General features: G+C 54.9%; 5 protein-coding genes across 5 annotated transcripts; 3 read left to right on the forward strand and 2 right to left on the reverse strand.

The window, feature by feature from the left end:
• Window positions 1-50: 50 nt before the first annotated feature.
• On the forward strand, window positions 51-3,178 carry CLUP02_17563 (OPT oligopeptide transporter; the record flags this gene model as incomplete). The annotated part of the gene is made up of 2 exons (XM_049296471.1): window positions 51-2,227; window positions 2,275-3,178. 2 exons carry the CDS (start codon window positions 51-53, stop codon window positions 3,176-3,178), a joined length of 3,081 nt encoding a protein of 1,026 aa, XP_049137695.1.
• A 1,159-nt stretch (window positions 3,179-4,337) lies between these two features.
• CLUP02_17564 (acetyltransferase) lies at window positions 4,338-5,021 on the forward strand (the record flags this gene model as incomplete). The annotated part of the gene is made up of 1 exon (XM_049296472.1): window positions 4,338-5,021. One exon carries the CDS (start codon window positions 4,338-4,340, stop codon window positions 5,019-5,021), a length of 684 nt encoding a protein of 227 aa, XP_049137696.1.
• A 503-nt stretch (window positions 5,022-5,524) lies between these two features.
• On the reverse strand, window positions 5,525-7,135 carry CLUP02_17565 (uncharacterized protein; the record flags this gene model as incomplete). The annotated part of the gene is made up of 1 exon (XM_049296473.1): window positions 5,525-7,135. The coding sequence occupies one exon, from the start codon at window positions 7,133-7,135 to the stop codon at window positions 5,525-5,527; it is 1,611 nt and encodes a 536-aa protein (XP_049137697.1).
• Window positions 7,136-10,782: 3,647 nt separating this feature from the next.
• On the forward strand, window positions 10,783-12,797 carry CLUP02_17566 (APSES transcription factor Xbp1; the record flags this gene model as incomplete). The annotated part of the gene is made up of 5 exons (XM_049296474.1): window positions 10,783-10,956; window positions 11,165-11,573; window positions 11,630-11,745; window positions 11,792-11,876; window positions 11,929-12,797. 5 exons carry the CDS (start codon window positions 10,783-10,785, stop codon window positions 12,795-12,797), a joined length of 1,653 nt encoding a protein of 550 aa, XP_049137698.1.
• Window positions 12,798-13,153: 356 nt separating this feature from the next.
• Window positions 13,154-14,467, reverse strand: CLUP02_17567 (uncharacterized protein; the record flags this gene model as incomplete). The annotated part of the gene is made up of 1 exon (XM_049296475.1): window positions 13,154-14,467. The coding sequence occupies one exon, from the start codon at window positions 14,465-14,467 to the stop codon at window positions 13,154-13,156; it is 1,314 nt and encodes a 437-aa protein (XP_049137699.1).
• Window positions 14,468-14,510: the final 43 nt, after the last annotated feature.

A 14,510-nucleotide genomic window follows, 5' to 3' on the forward strand; every position in this document is an offset into this window, starting at 1 on the left:
CTTCTTGCCTGTCCGGGCTACTGCCACTGGCACTCGACTGGTGAGGAGCCATGAGCCAAAGAAGGGCATCCGGCCACAAAAGCAAGCCAAAGGCACCTTTCCCTCCCGACCCCGACGCCGATACGGTTGCTTTGGCTCTAGAACCTCTGCCTCTTCTTACACCTGCAGACGGTCCCACGAACGACAGCACTGCCGCTGCTGAAGCTGATGTTGCGAATCCTTCGACTACCTCGTCATCCGTACAAACCGCCGCCTCTGACCCATATAACACGGCACGCCACCCTCGATCTCGCCCTTCCACTTTGCGAAGCCGACCCTCTACCCTTTCCCACGCTTCCAGCGCCGGCGAACATGGTGACGATACGATCGAACCGATCCCTCAGTCTCCCGTCCCGCATCTAGACGACGGCACAATGCCTTCGAAACCTTCTCTCTTGCACTCTTCGCGCGACGACGCCCCTTCATACGGCGCCGTATCCCAAGATCCCAGCCGCAATGTATCACCTACCGGGAGTGATTCAAGGACGGGAAACGCACATCCAATGCGATATGTATCCGACACCACCAGGTCAGCTTCCTCGAGGTTCTCCACTGCCTCGAGAAGGGAGAGCTCTCGTCTGTCCGAGGAGTTGGATGCTGCCGCCCTTACAACCGGGCTGGAGGGGCGCTTTGGTGTAACCCAAGCTCCGGTGACGACAAACATGCTCGAGGATGCAAAATCAGACGCGGCCGAGGACGAGGTGGACTACGATGACTACACAGGCAGCGAACCCGACGAGGATCCGGCTGATAATTCGCCTCACGAAGTCGTCCGCGCCTCGGTGCCACCAACGGATAATATCACTCTGTCCATCAACACTCCGAGAATGTGGACGCTGTCGTTTTTGTTTTCAGTGCTTGGTTCCTCTACCAACTTGTTCTTCTCGCTACGATACCCCAGTGTTGCTATTACGCCCGTCATTGCCTTGTTGCTTGTCCACCCACTTGGTCTCATGTGGGACTACCTCCTCAAATATCACAGCGATCCTGCGGAGGAATTTCTGGATGGTGTTCTCCAGACTGATGCCGTGAACCGGCCGCCAGCGAAACGATCCGTGACCCGATTTCGCAGATGGCTTGCGCAAGGTCGGTGGAACGAAAAGGAGCATACTTGCGTCTACGTGAGCAGCAACGTCTCGTTCGGCTTCGCTTTTGCTACCGACGTCATTGTCGAGCAGTCTAGGTTTTACCACCAGGAAGCCACAATCACCTATCAAATTCTCCTGATCCTGTCGACTCAAATCCTCGGCTACGCTTTTGCCGGCCTTACGCGTCGATTTCTGGTTCGACCCAGCGGTATGATTTGGCCCGGAACCTTGATGTCTGCGGCCATGTTCGGGACTCTCCACAAGGAAGAGAACAGGATCGCGGACGGCTGGAGGATCTCGAGGTGGAAGTTTTTCTACCTCGTTTGGTTCGGCGGTTTCGTCTTTTACTTCCTTCCCGGCCTCCTGATGCCTTGTCTCAGCTACTTCAACGTCATTACGTGGTTTGCGCCGAAAAACGTGGTGGTTGCCAACCTATTTGGCACTGTTTCTGGCCTGGGACTGTTCCCCCTGACCTTCGACTGGGCTCAGGTCACGTATATTGGATCTCCCCTTTTGGTCCCTTTCTGGGCTGCGATGAACGTCATTGGCGGTCTCGTCATCGTCATGTGGCTCATTGCGCCTATCGCCTACTACGCCAATGTGTTCTACTCATCGTATATGCCAATTTTGTCTTCTGCGGTATTCGACAACAAGGGCAAGGTCTACGATGTGAGCAAGATCCTGACATCCGAGTTCCTCTTCGACAGAGATGCATACAGCAAGTACAGTCGAGTGTTCCTGCCCATCACCTATGTGCTCAGCTATGGTGTTCAGTTCGCTGCCCTGGCGGCGCTGCTGACGCACACGGTTTGCTGGCATGGCAAGGATATGTGGAATACGTGGAAAACGGCCATGGCGGAAGCTCGCAATGAAGGCCAGGCGGTTTACCAGCCTGTCTCGGGCAGCTCTGAGCACATCAGACCCCAGCGATCATTCAGCAGTCACGGAGGTCTCTCAAGATCTTCATCCAACCTCGAGGGCATGATGTTCCGAGAAGATGTTCACTGCCGGCTGATGAAGCGGTACAAGGATGCTCCCCTTTCCTGGTATCTAGCAACGTTCGTCTCGATGCTGGCAGTGGGCATTTTTGTCGTCGAATAGTAAGACTCACCTCACAAATTGAATCGATTATAGGCTAACAGTATAGTTACCCCATCCACCTCCCGTGGTACGGCTTGCTCATGTCACTGGGGATCTGCGCCATATTCTTCATTCCTAATGGCATCATCATGGCAGTGACCAATCAGCACAGCAGCATCTACCTCATCTGCCAGCTCATCTGCGGCGCCGTGTTCCCTGGCCGCCCAATCGCAAACATGGTGTTTGTCACCTATGGCTACATCTCGTCAGCTCAAGGCATCAAGTTTGCCTCTGATCTCAAGCTCGGCCATTATATGAAGATTCCGCCCCGCATTATGTTTTCGGTGCAAATGGTGGCCACGATCGTGTCGTCCCTGACCCAGATTGGCGTTCTCAATTGGATGTTTGCCAATGTCAAGGGTATTTGTACGCCAGAGGCTGTTAATGGCTTCACATGCCCGATCGCGCGTGTGCACTTCAATGGCTCCATTCTCTGGGGTGTGGTTGGACCGGGCGAGTTCTTCGGACCGAACGCAACGTACCGCGGACTTGTGTGGTGCTTCCTGATTGGAGCCATCGCGCCGATTCCCCTGTGGCTCTACGCGCGCAAAAACAGGCACAGCATTCTCCGAAAGATCAATCTACCGGTCGTCTTCGGGTCCATGGCGTGGATCCCACCAGCGACGGGGCTCAACTTCTCGGTATGGGCGGTGGTATGCTATGTGTTCAACTACCTGGTCAAGAGGAGAAAGAGCGCGTGGTGGGCAAAGTACACTATGACTATGAGCGCGGCGTTGGACTCGAGTCTGGCGTTCGGCATCGTCGTGGTGTTCTTTGGCTTCGTCTACCCCGGGCACATGAAGGGCTTCAAATGGTGGGGTACAGAAGTGTACAAGCAGGGCTGCGACTGGCAAGCGTGCTCGTATAACACAGTGCCTGAGGGAGGGCATTTCGGCCCCGACAAGTGGTGATCCCTTTTGGCGACACGAAACGAAACGACTTTATGGAAATTCTTTGATGCATTTTTCGGCATGGCAAGCAGGTATAGGGATGGCATAGTTTTTGGATTAAGATGCAAGAGATGGAGTTTTGCCATTGGCCGGGGTTGATTCAAGCCCTAGGGATACTCATTCACGCATTTAGAAGCACGTCATAGAGAGATGCTGCGTTGCGAAATTTGATGCAAAGACCACTTTGGGTCTTGGTTTACGCCTGCCTCGATTCGTGCTGATGAATACAATCTGAAATGAACACTGAGTCACAGGATCCAAATAGAGAAACCAGTGACTCTTATTCCCGCGCGTAAGCGTCGTACACTACGAAGATCAAATCCGTCATCGTGGCTCCAAACCGTTTGATGCCCCCTCGTCGAAACCCAACTCGTTGCTGTCCGTGCCGGGACATCACCGACCTTCTCGAAACGGACTGGGGGCGGCATCTGAATCCTTCCGTTGTGGGCGCAAGTAAGTCGGAGAACTGTATGCGAGATTGACATTGCCATGAAGGAAAATGAGTCAGCCTGCCCCTTGCTGGGATAGGTTAAGCTAGGCGATTTTGGGGTTGGAATGAACAGTGAGGCCAAATTCGGGTGGATTGATCTTTGCGGCTGGCGCTACTCTCGTATTGGCTGACGGGTGCTGTTGGAGCCGCTGCCGATTGCGACGTTCCATGGAAAGCGAGTGTGGGAGGGTCTTTGTCCTGTATTCTGACGGCCGTCAGCACATTTAGGATTCGGTTGAGAGGATCGCGATGGGCAGGGGGCTTGGAGTATCGGATTGTTGATATTGAGAGGGGTTGGAGGTTCGAGGGGTGAGGGGCATTGAAGTTGAGGATTTAAGAGGGCTCTGTAGGACGGCGATTCGAGAGTTGAAAAGACGCTGATAGCTTTTCATCCCATTCGTCTTGTTTGTCCTGATTCAAGTCTCGTTCTTGACGAATTACAGTTGCGCTCATACATTTCAACCCCCAGAAACTCAATCCGTTCCAACTTGAACGTCAGTTCATCTCAACACCAAACCCAAAGCAAATATCGCAACCACCATCAACACCAGCTCAAACAAAGCAAGACAACCCACCTACCCACCAAAAAAAACCTCTCACACAAATCTCCTCCCAAAATCTTCGTCAACCATGGCGCCGACACAAGCATCCCACCTCCCCACGACCCTCCGCTCGCCGACCCACCCGCTCCTCCTCCGCACCCTGGAGGAATCGGATTTCGCCGCCGTCTCGGCCGTGCTCTCGGACCCGGAAAATACAAAGTACGACCCGCACGCCTCGGCTATCTCCCCCGAGGTGGCCAAGATTGTGATTGCGAGGATGAGGGAGAGCGCTTCCGTGCCGAGCGTCGTCGACGAGGCGAGCGGCAAGGTCGTGAGCGGGCCGGGGAGGGTGAATTTAGTCATCGTTCATGTTGGTGATGGTAGCGGGGACACGGAATCGTCGGGGGGAAAGGAGGAGCGGGGGGAGGAGGGAACGGTCATCGGGTTCGGTGGGTACGGCGGCATCAACGAGCAGGAAGAGGACGGGCGGAGGATCAGAGTCGGCGACGTGGGCGTCATGATTAATCCGGGGTATCGGGGCCGGGGGTTCGCGGCCGAGGCGGTGCGGTTGGCCGTCGAGTGGGGGTTTAGGAGGGTCGCCGAGGGCGGGCTGCAGCTCGAGAGGGTGAGCGCTACGATGAGCGAGAGGAATGTGCCGATGAGGGGGTTGGTTGAGAAGAGGTTTGGGTGGGCGGGGGTTGTGAAGCCTGGGAAGGGGGAGGGGGATGGGGAGGTGTTTTTCGAGGTTACGGGGGAGACGTGGAGGAGGTGAACGGGGTTTGGTGAACTGGGAAGGGTATCTGAGGTTTGTTTGAGAGCGGTTGGAGATCTGGGTTTGGTTTCGTTTTGTCTTTGTTGTTTCCCGTCTTGATTGAGGGGCGGCTCACGTTGAACGGGTTTATTCAAGAATGAAAGGGTGATGTCGCCCCTAAGTAGGGAGCTATCAAACCAGAAAGAAATAGCGGCAGAAATCATTCTTAATATCATAGAATTTGATGCCCATCCGAGACCTAGAGTCGTATGTACTATTCTACTGGGCGGGCTCCAAGGTTGGACCAGAGTCATCTTACAGTATGATCGTATGAGGCGCCTATGGTGTCTTGGCTTCGATGCCTCCAAAACCCAGGCCAGTTAGCTCATGTTGGTAGATCTGTAGGCGGAGTCTGGAAGGACACGAGATTGTTCACGGAGAAGATTAAACAGCCGAATCACATCGAGTACACATCACTAAAGTGAAGTTGAATGTCAGTTGTTTCTTTGCGTCCTACGCAAAGCTCAAGACTCCCAAATAAGCACAATCACAGAATCAAGATGGTCGCCATCACCATCCTCACCCTCCTCCTCTCCATCCATGAAGCCCGAACCGCCTCGCCTCTTCACATACACCTGCCAGACCTCTCCCTTCTCCCCAACAACAGAATCCAGCAATAGCCATACGTTCCTCGTGCCCCTCCACGTCACGACTTCTTTATCCTCCGTAGAGTCGTGCAGCACGATACCCTCACCTAGCGGCATCTCGGCCTCCTGGCCGTATTGCATAGCCCCCTGGAGATCCGCATCGGTTTCCATGGGCACGACCTCGGACCCGGCGCAGTAGTGCGTGAGCGAGTACCCGTTCACCAGCACCCAGTCGTCGGCGAACCGGAAACGCTGCAGGAAGCAGGCCTCGCCGCAGACGGACGTCACCGCGTGGCCCTGGCTGGGATCGAAGCGGTGGCGGGACTTGTAGTGGCGGAGGGTCAGCGGGGAGACGCCCAGGTCGTAGGTCGCTGCTTGGATGTTGTAGAGGGCGTCTGTGGGGGAGTAGAAGCTCGGGAGAACGTGGAAGGAGAGGTCGGTGTGGGTCGTCACGCAGTCGTGGAGGATGCTGTCCCATTTGGTGTGGTTTCCGGTGAACCCTTCTTCGGGCCGGCACGGCAGGTGAGAGACGAGTAGGGCACCGGGCGGGGTGAGGAAGATGGCACCGCCGCCGTGGGTGACTGCTGTGTCGTTCTCGACGGACCAGTCTGGCCGCTCGCTGGGAAGCCCGATGTAGTATGGGCTCGAGGCGTCAAACTTGGAGAGCCTTTGGGTGAGCTGTCCTGGAGTGGGGAGGAAGATGTCGTCGTCCAGGAGGCCAAAGTACTTCTTGCCGTGTTCCTGCTCGGTCAAGGCCTCGTTGACATCCATGAGAACGGTGACCAAGTCAAGATATCTCGAAGGTTTGTCCCGTTTCTTTTCTAGTGGCACCACTGTAGCGTCTATGCCGAACGCTTGCAGCTTCTCGTATATTTCCCACGCCTCTCCACTGGTGGCTCGGTAAAGCGTCACGACGACAGTCGCCCCGTTCGATTGGCCATGGCCGTTCGTGAGCCACCGCTGCCAGTCCATGATGAGGGAGTCATTGGCGTTTGTGAGGCGGTTGTAAGTCGTGGAGATGCCGAACAGCAAATCGGAAGCGTCGACGGCGCCTGGTAGTATGCTTGTGGTTACGGGAAGATCGTTTGCATCGCCCTTGGGGTACATATCGAAACTCTCGTCATCCCAACGAATGTTTTGAAACTCCTTGTCGGCAAACGCGCGCTTGATGTTTGTCGTTGGGAACCTATGAGGGGCTTCTGGTACGACCCTGATCCTCTGAGAGTACCAAGATATGTTTTGTGTAAGACTGTGCCGCTCCCCAAATTCTCTCAGGTAGTCGCTGCCATGTACAGAAGTTTCTTTTTGGCTGGTCTTGACCACCGGCACAAGAGGATCGACGTCGATGACTTCGTAAGCATCTTGTCGACTTTTTGCAACCTGAATCAATATGAAAAGAAGGACAAGCAAAAACGTTACCGCGTGTAATGCCCTGGCATGGTTGTGATAAGCGTACATGGGCTGCATTGTGGGTGGAAGGGCGCCCATTTTGTCAATGAATCAAGGCCGCTGTCAAAAGCAACACTTGACGCGAACGAACAAACATATCCCCCCATTCGGAGGACATTGCCATCTTTTTGAGGGGATTCTGAGGAATGTTGGCCACGATAAAGGGATGGTGCGTGGAATTCAGTCCGCCTCCGAGGTAGTGAGAGGTAGTGAGACACACCATACACACATCCGGCGAAACGCGTAGACTATGGCGCCTCCATGCCAAGTGCAGAGACACAACGCTGCTGCACCCAGAACATCTTCACCAAAGTATGCCTGAGCTGTATGACAGTCCTAAAATCATTCGAGTGTCTTGTTTTCAAACGTGTAAGACCAATATGTCGAGTTGCGTTGCTGCCAGTAGAATATCCACTGCAATGCTTCGTACCACTTCTCCCTGACGATGAGTTTAGCTGGTGATGATGGAATGGCAAGGGCTTCTGTGCACGAATCCCGTTCGAAAGTTGTAGCAGAGCACTGAGGACAGTACTCCGTACCATCATGGCGCTCGATGCCCGACGCAGCAAGTTTGGTGATTTGGGTTTAGATGTGGTCGAGGAGGCTCTTTGTGGGGTTCTCGAGTAACGTCTGTCGACGGCCGGTCATGATGAAAATGGAAAGCCTCTTCGGGAAAAGAGTTAATTAAACTCGGGCCGACGAAACTGGATGAACGGGCCTGTTCATGAGATGGTTCGGGAGATGAGAGAGGGTGTGCAACCAAAAAGTTGGTGTCTTTGGGCCGTTGGGGAAGAAGACGGGCCCGGGTGCTTAGCTAAGGCGCTCTCCGTCTCCGAGACTTCTAGGGAAGGCGGGTCGCTTATGTCGACGCTTCCTTTTTGATGAGCCAAGAGAAGATCTCTACTCAAGGCAGTCTAGCATCTATGGTGCCTACTCGCTGATACGGTAATTGTCTGGATGCTATACTTGTGTCCTCGAGCCGTTGTTGTGTGACACAACCCCTCGTTCTACATCAACCTCAACATTAGAGCGACCCTTGCCAGCCTCCTCTCAATTCACAGCTTCTCAGAGATATCATCAGACATCGCACAAGGGTATCTTCCTTCTCCACACATTTATTCTCCTTCCGACGCCGTGCAACGCAGCAGTGGTGCAGCGCCGGCCACGACGAGTTTGCATCGAGGGCGAGCCGTAGAACCACGAGGTATCAGGTCGCACTGTGAGAGGTGACCGCCGTCACCTCCTCAGGCCAGTATTACAGAGACATTTATGTCCTTTGCTACTTGCGACTTAAGCTTAGCGGACTCCTTCATCATCCTGATTGGTTTCAAATGGATTTTGAGGCCTCATGTTAGCTTCTCTTACTTGGAAACGTAGAGTACAGCCTTGACTAGAATCGGGTTCTGGTGATCAGGAACAACGGTTATCAACATGTTCAAGCCCGGAGAACTCGACCACCAAATCTTCACTGCAGATTCGAAACGGAAGGAGATCTCGACGAGACCAGCACTCCCTAACATTGCTTGCTGACTCCGTGGCCTGATGGACTACGGATGGCCTTACTCTTGGCCGCCGCATAGGCGGAGCTGCTCATCCGTCGGTCGAGCTACACAATCACGCTTTTCATCCACGCTGTGTACGACTTACTCCCGAATTCTGCATGGAAAAAGAGCAAAGTATCCCGAAGACGATGCGCACGGCCGTCACCGCTGCTATTCTTAAGTCGCACTACGCATGGCGACGTCGCCACCCCTCTCCTGTCACTCACTGTGGTGTCACCGAGACAGGGAATGGCCATCTGAAACCACGATGGCATCTTTACCAGTACTTCCCTCAGGAGCCTCAACAGCGCCGGATTTGGCACTCTATTGGGCCCCTGAACATTTGGAACCAAAAACCACGGTCCAAGGCAGCTCGTTGTCGTCAGGATCTAGCGGGGTTGCCGTCTCTCTTTGCGGCATCGCCTAACGCTGCGAAACATTTGAACAAACGCCTAGATATCAGTTCGTCAATCTACAACAAGGGTCCGAAAAGCGGCTGTCGTCCAAGTCTACTTCTATCCTTGCAAAGTAGATGAGCTGTCTTTCAGGGTCCATGACCCCGGCCAGCTCATCATTTAGTCCGTTTGCAAGATTGCCCAGCCTGGGGGCCGCGACCACGCCTGACTGAATGCTTGTAGAAAGTAGCGGTGCGCGGTAGGCCGCAGAAAGCCAATGCCTACTTACCATATTAACGAAGCACTAAGCAGGGGGTCCATTGACTCGACTATGGCCAATGCCGTTCTCCGTATTCTCGACATGCTGTGGTCTCGTGAGTACTGCCACTCGTAGCATCACTTCAGCAACCCAGCGAAAGGTGTCAAGACAGTCGGATCTGTCCAGGGCTGATTCCATCAGGCCGATCGTGCTTGACCGACAACCTATTCGAATAAAGGTCTCCACCGTCTGGTCGATACCACTGTCGTAAGGAAGACTTCAGCCGATGGACCCGCTACGCCATCTTAGGGGCAGTAACCCAAGATAGACCGTACTCTTGTGCTTCCCATCGGACATTTTCTTCGTGCTTGTACGCAGACAAGCTCGTGGGGGAACAAGGAGCTTTCTGGTGACAGCTGCAGCCACCCCCTTCAAGAGGAGCCACACAAAAGCATGATACGGATCATGCTTCTCTCGAAGAAACCAGGATTATCTTAGCAAATCACTGGTCTGCCTACGGATATGCACATAGCCAGGCCACAAAGAAGATGATCCGGCTTTGGCGGTCTGACGAGAGGCCAACATCCACGCTCGCTCATAGGATTACGTGCCATTCGGAGAGGAATAGTCCAGTATTCATGATCGACCGCTAACGCGAAGGCTTTCAGTCATGGCAAACCGCAACTGGGTGTCTTTAGCATGTACTCTGGTTACTCTCTGTTCTTCAGGGCCGCGGTCGCGCGTGCCGAGTCAGGTTTATGTTGCCCTGAGATCTTCAACACCTGCAGGATGACCAGCCTTGTTCCACCATCTTGAACAAGCTGTTAGAGTCAACGGCCAGATGGCACTCTATGCACCTATCCGCGAACCCGCTCTGCAAATCCCACCCCAGTGCGCCTCCAAAAAACGGGACCCATACCTGTTTGGTCTTTGCGGGAGCGTCTGCTGTATTTGCGCTTGCAAACTTCCCCAATGACTCTAGAGTTTTGGCGGATGAGCTCCACATTCTTCTGTGAAGCCTCTCAACGGACCAAATGTTTGAGCTGGTGATATCTGATGAAACCTGCCTAGCTTCGATCTCTGGCCTCTTCCAAATAGGCCCTCCCAGTATGGCTCAGTAGCTTGGATACCTCTCATGTTAGCACACGACAGGCTCACAGCTTGGCTGCTTTTGTGAGCTTTCTCCAAGTTGGGCGGACTTGCGGATCCTCCTGCATGGAAGCTTTCCCGGAGCCGTTTGGCCTACCCGGTTCTTCAACGCCGAGACGACACATGCGGTAACTTGCGACCACCACACAAGCATCAGCAGTAACCTCACTTCATTAGACTTGGTCTCGTGAATTCTCTTCCAAGGGAAACATATTAGACCGCCTTCAGTCTGTACTCTCCGTGTCTCCCACTTCCACCATCTTACCAGTCATCTATCACTTTGTAGCCTCACCTCGATAAGGCAAAAGAAAGAGCGGTGGCCGGTCACAAACGGAGACCTCAATGCTGAGAGGTCGATTCCAAGACACCGCAACAAAGAAATCTGCACCGAGAGCGTCGAAACTCAAGAAGAAGCCCCGAGCCCCGTACTGGAGTGCAGGATCCGTTGCAGAATTGGCCGTGTCTCCAAGAAAAGCGACAATCTCGAACCCCCTTGTCCTGGAAAACTTTGCCAGCGTGCTGCACGCCCGTGGATGTTGAGTCGCCAACCCCCAGAACGAAGACATTAAGTGTTTGCCGACTGCCAAAGGCCTAGCAGTTACCTCTACACCTGGTCTCGCTATTGCTGCAGGACTTGTCTTAAGTCTTCCATCGTCCCCCCCTCTTTTTAGGAACAGGTTCGCCTACGCCGGCTCACCAAGGTTCTGTCCGCATCGCAGCATAGCACCACCTTCGAGACATCTTCCACCGACAAACAGCCGGCAAGATGCTTTCCGTATCTTCTCTTCTTAACCCGTCGCCTCCAGGGCCGCTTCCTGCCCCTCGGTTCCTCCCAAGTCCTGCAATGTCCTCGCCGGGAACCTGCTACTCAGACAGAGCTCCGTCACCATATCTTGACCGACCCGTCGTTCCAAAGCTCAAGATGTCCAAGGATCCGTCTCCAGTATCCAAGTACAAGCCTCGTGGAGTCATCAAATACTACCCCTTTGAGAATTTGGACGACATATCCCGCCGCGAGGTCCATCGCTTTCGTGTCTCGCCATTTGGACGTATCCAGGAGTCATGTGCCCATATTCCATACAACAGCGGGAAGAAGGACTTCTTCGAGAAGACGGGGCGTGAAAGCTTTGAAGGTCCGTGATTCCAATGCCGAGATTCTCCGGCTGCCTTTGCTGATCGAGCTGTCTAGTTTTCAAGTATGAGTTCAAAGTGCCAGGAGAAGACAACGACTTCACTGTCATGTGGGACTACAACGTCGGTCTCGTCCGCATGACTCCCTTTTTCAAGTGTTGCAAGTATTCCAAGGTAGGGCTTCGTAACTCTATGATACGAACTCTACTGACATATACAGACTGTTCCGGCAAAGATGTTGAGCCTGAACCCTGGACTCAAGGATATCACGCACAGCATCACGGGAGGCGCAATAGCAGCTCAAGGTTGGCTGAAATGTCTCTTCCAACTATGATTTCTGGAAACTAACTGTTTCAGGGTACTGGATGCCGTACGAATGTGCCAAGGCAGTATGTGCCACGTTCTGCTACAATATCGCCGGAGCCCTTATCCCCATCTTTGGCCCTTCATTTCCGTCCATGTGCGTCCCGCCAGGCTCGCCAGAGTACCAACGCATGGTGATAGACCACCGTATCGTTGAAGACGCCATCAAGGATGCCGACAGGTCACGAAAAGTACATCACCGCGCTCTCCCGCCTATGACCCTCGGTCACATGCCCAACATTGAACGGCGCCCCATGCGACCCCTTCGCGACGACAGAAGACTCCGACTTAACACGACTCGTCTGATGAGCCCGTACAGCGATAACGACGGAGAGGGCGGCACTCGCTCGTGCCCAGACTCGGCGTCCAGCAACGGCTCAGACGGCGTCGGCTACAGCTACGGATATCACCAGACCCCGGCACGGCACTCGCAGCCACCCACTTCCGGATGGGTGGCTGCGAATCGTCCAGAGCCGTACCGCTTGGCCGACGAGATCTACCGCACAGCCCATACACCTCATCCGTACCTCAGCGCCGTCCCCCGCTTCACGCCCCTGAACAATAGGCACACGCCGGCCCCTCGTCCGCCGTGGTCACAAAAGCGTCCCGTCAATCACGACGACGGCGATGGCGGCTGTGACAGCAGCGTTGGCGAGAGTATCCACGTCAGCAGCCCCACGCTGAGCGTTCAGTTCGACACGCGGCGGAAAGAAGAAGAGTCGGACGCCGAGATTGCCGAGCAGAATGCTGCTCTGGGCCTCATGACGCTCAAGACGGCGTCTCGTAAGGAGTCTGGCTACCAGAGCGACTTGGACAGCTCTGACTTGCACCGCAGCAAGCGGCGGCGGGCTACGTCCGCTTGAACTAACTGGGTAGGACGGGACAAAGAACGGGAAGGGAAGTGATGGATGACTCGAACGACTTGAACGTATTCTAGATTTCCATGTTTTTGCTCGCGCACTCACTTTGTATTTCTGTTTCTTGGGTGCCCAAATAATATTTGCGGATGGAACAGATCAACTTGGCAAGTCTATTGTCTCTGCTCTCCAGCTTCATTTCCGAAAAGTCGGGGGTTAAGTACGGTGTTTGGTGAAATACAAAAGCATTTAACAAAGTAGTCAGCATGTCTGATCATCAAGAATTCCTTCTTCGCAACCGCAGCAAATGCCTTTCTTCTAAACATTCAATCATCATGCAGTCAAGTTAACCCGAAGCCAGACTACCTCTTCTCCGCAGCCTTCTTCACCTTGAACTCCTCAACCCACCCCTTGGCCCTCGCCACAGGAACAACATACACCCTCACGATCCCATCCACAACCTCCACACTCCCGCCGCTCAAAATCTTCAGCAGCGAAGCCTTCTTACCAACCTTGACCAGCCCGCCCGCCGCCGTCTCCATGTAACACTCCACCCCGGCCGGGCTAGCATACTCCCCCTTCTGATCCCACGGCAGAGGCAGGATATACCCCAAATGATCCCCCACGCACCCCGTCTCGTTCCACGCCTTGATGAAGTCGCTCTCCATCTGCAGGGGGTACAGCAGCACCGCGGGGAAACTCAGACTGCTCGCCGGATCCTCCTCGTCAGGCACGAGCCTCATCCGCGCGTCCTCCATCTCGGGCGGCTGCTCCGTCGTCCGCGCCTTGATCCCCCGCGCGGCGAGCGCGGCCCTCAACAACATCTCCCGTCTCCTCTCCCCCGCCTTACGTTCGTGCTCTCTCTTCGTCTTGGCGTCGGCGCGCTCCGCGGCCTCGACGATGTCCCGCGCCACGGCCTGCAGCGGTTTATTCCCCTCGTCCAGCGCCAGGCCCCTCGCGCACGCGTCGTCGGCCTCCGCGACGCGCTCGACCTTGAGCAGGGCGCGCGCGGAGCGGTAGTAGGCTTTCAGGTTCTTCGGGTTCAGCCGCAGCGCGAGGCCGCAGTCCGTCCAGCACGACCTGAAGTTGCCGAGCTCGAGGTGGCACGCTGCGCGGTTGACGTACAGCGACTCCAGGACGGATCTCTGCTTGGCGATCTCCTCCTCGTCGTCCTCGACCTCGATATCTCTTTCTTCTTCTTCTTCTCCCTCCCCTGCTGCGCTCTCGCCCTCAACCATGGCCTTCTCCGTATGAAACGTCTTCTCCCCCTTCGCCCTCCTCTTCTCCTCCACCGCCAAAATCTCAATCCCTTTACCATAAAACTCTTTGGCGTCAGCATACATCTTGGCCTTGAAACATTCGTTCCCGCGCTCCTTGAACTCTTCTCCATTCTCCCTCGCCGTCCCCTCGTACGCGAGCGCCTGCAGCGCCGCGACGTCGTCGTTCTCCTCGAGCGAGGTCATGAAGAGCGGGGACTTGTTCAGGTCGGCCAGGACCTCGTCGGCTGTTTTGCCGCTTAGCAGGGCGTGGCCGGGCGGGAGGGCCGCGCCTTTTGCTGCGCCGGGGATGGAGGCGGCAGCTGCTTGTGCTGCCGCCGCTTGCTCCGCGTCGCGGCGCTGGACTTCGGCGATCATGGCGTCGGCCATTTGGTCTGTGATTTCTTCCATCTGGACCATTGTTGCGGGTGAGGATGCGTCCCCGCTTTTTTTCTGCGGTGTG

This window comes from Colletotrichum lupini, chromosome 10, assembly GCF_023278565.1.
Source record: "Colletotrichum lupini chromosome 10, complete sequence".
NCBI classification, from domain to species: Eukaryota; Fungi; Ascomycota; class Sordariomycetes; order Glomerellales; family Glomerellaceae; genus Colletotrichum; species Colletotrichum lupini.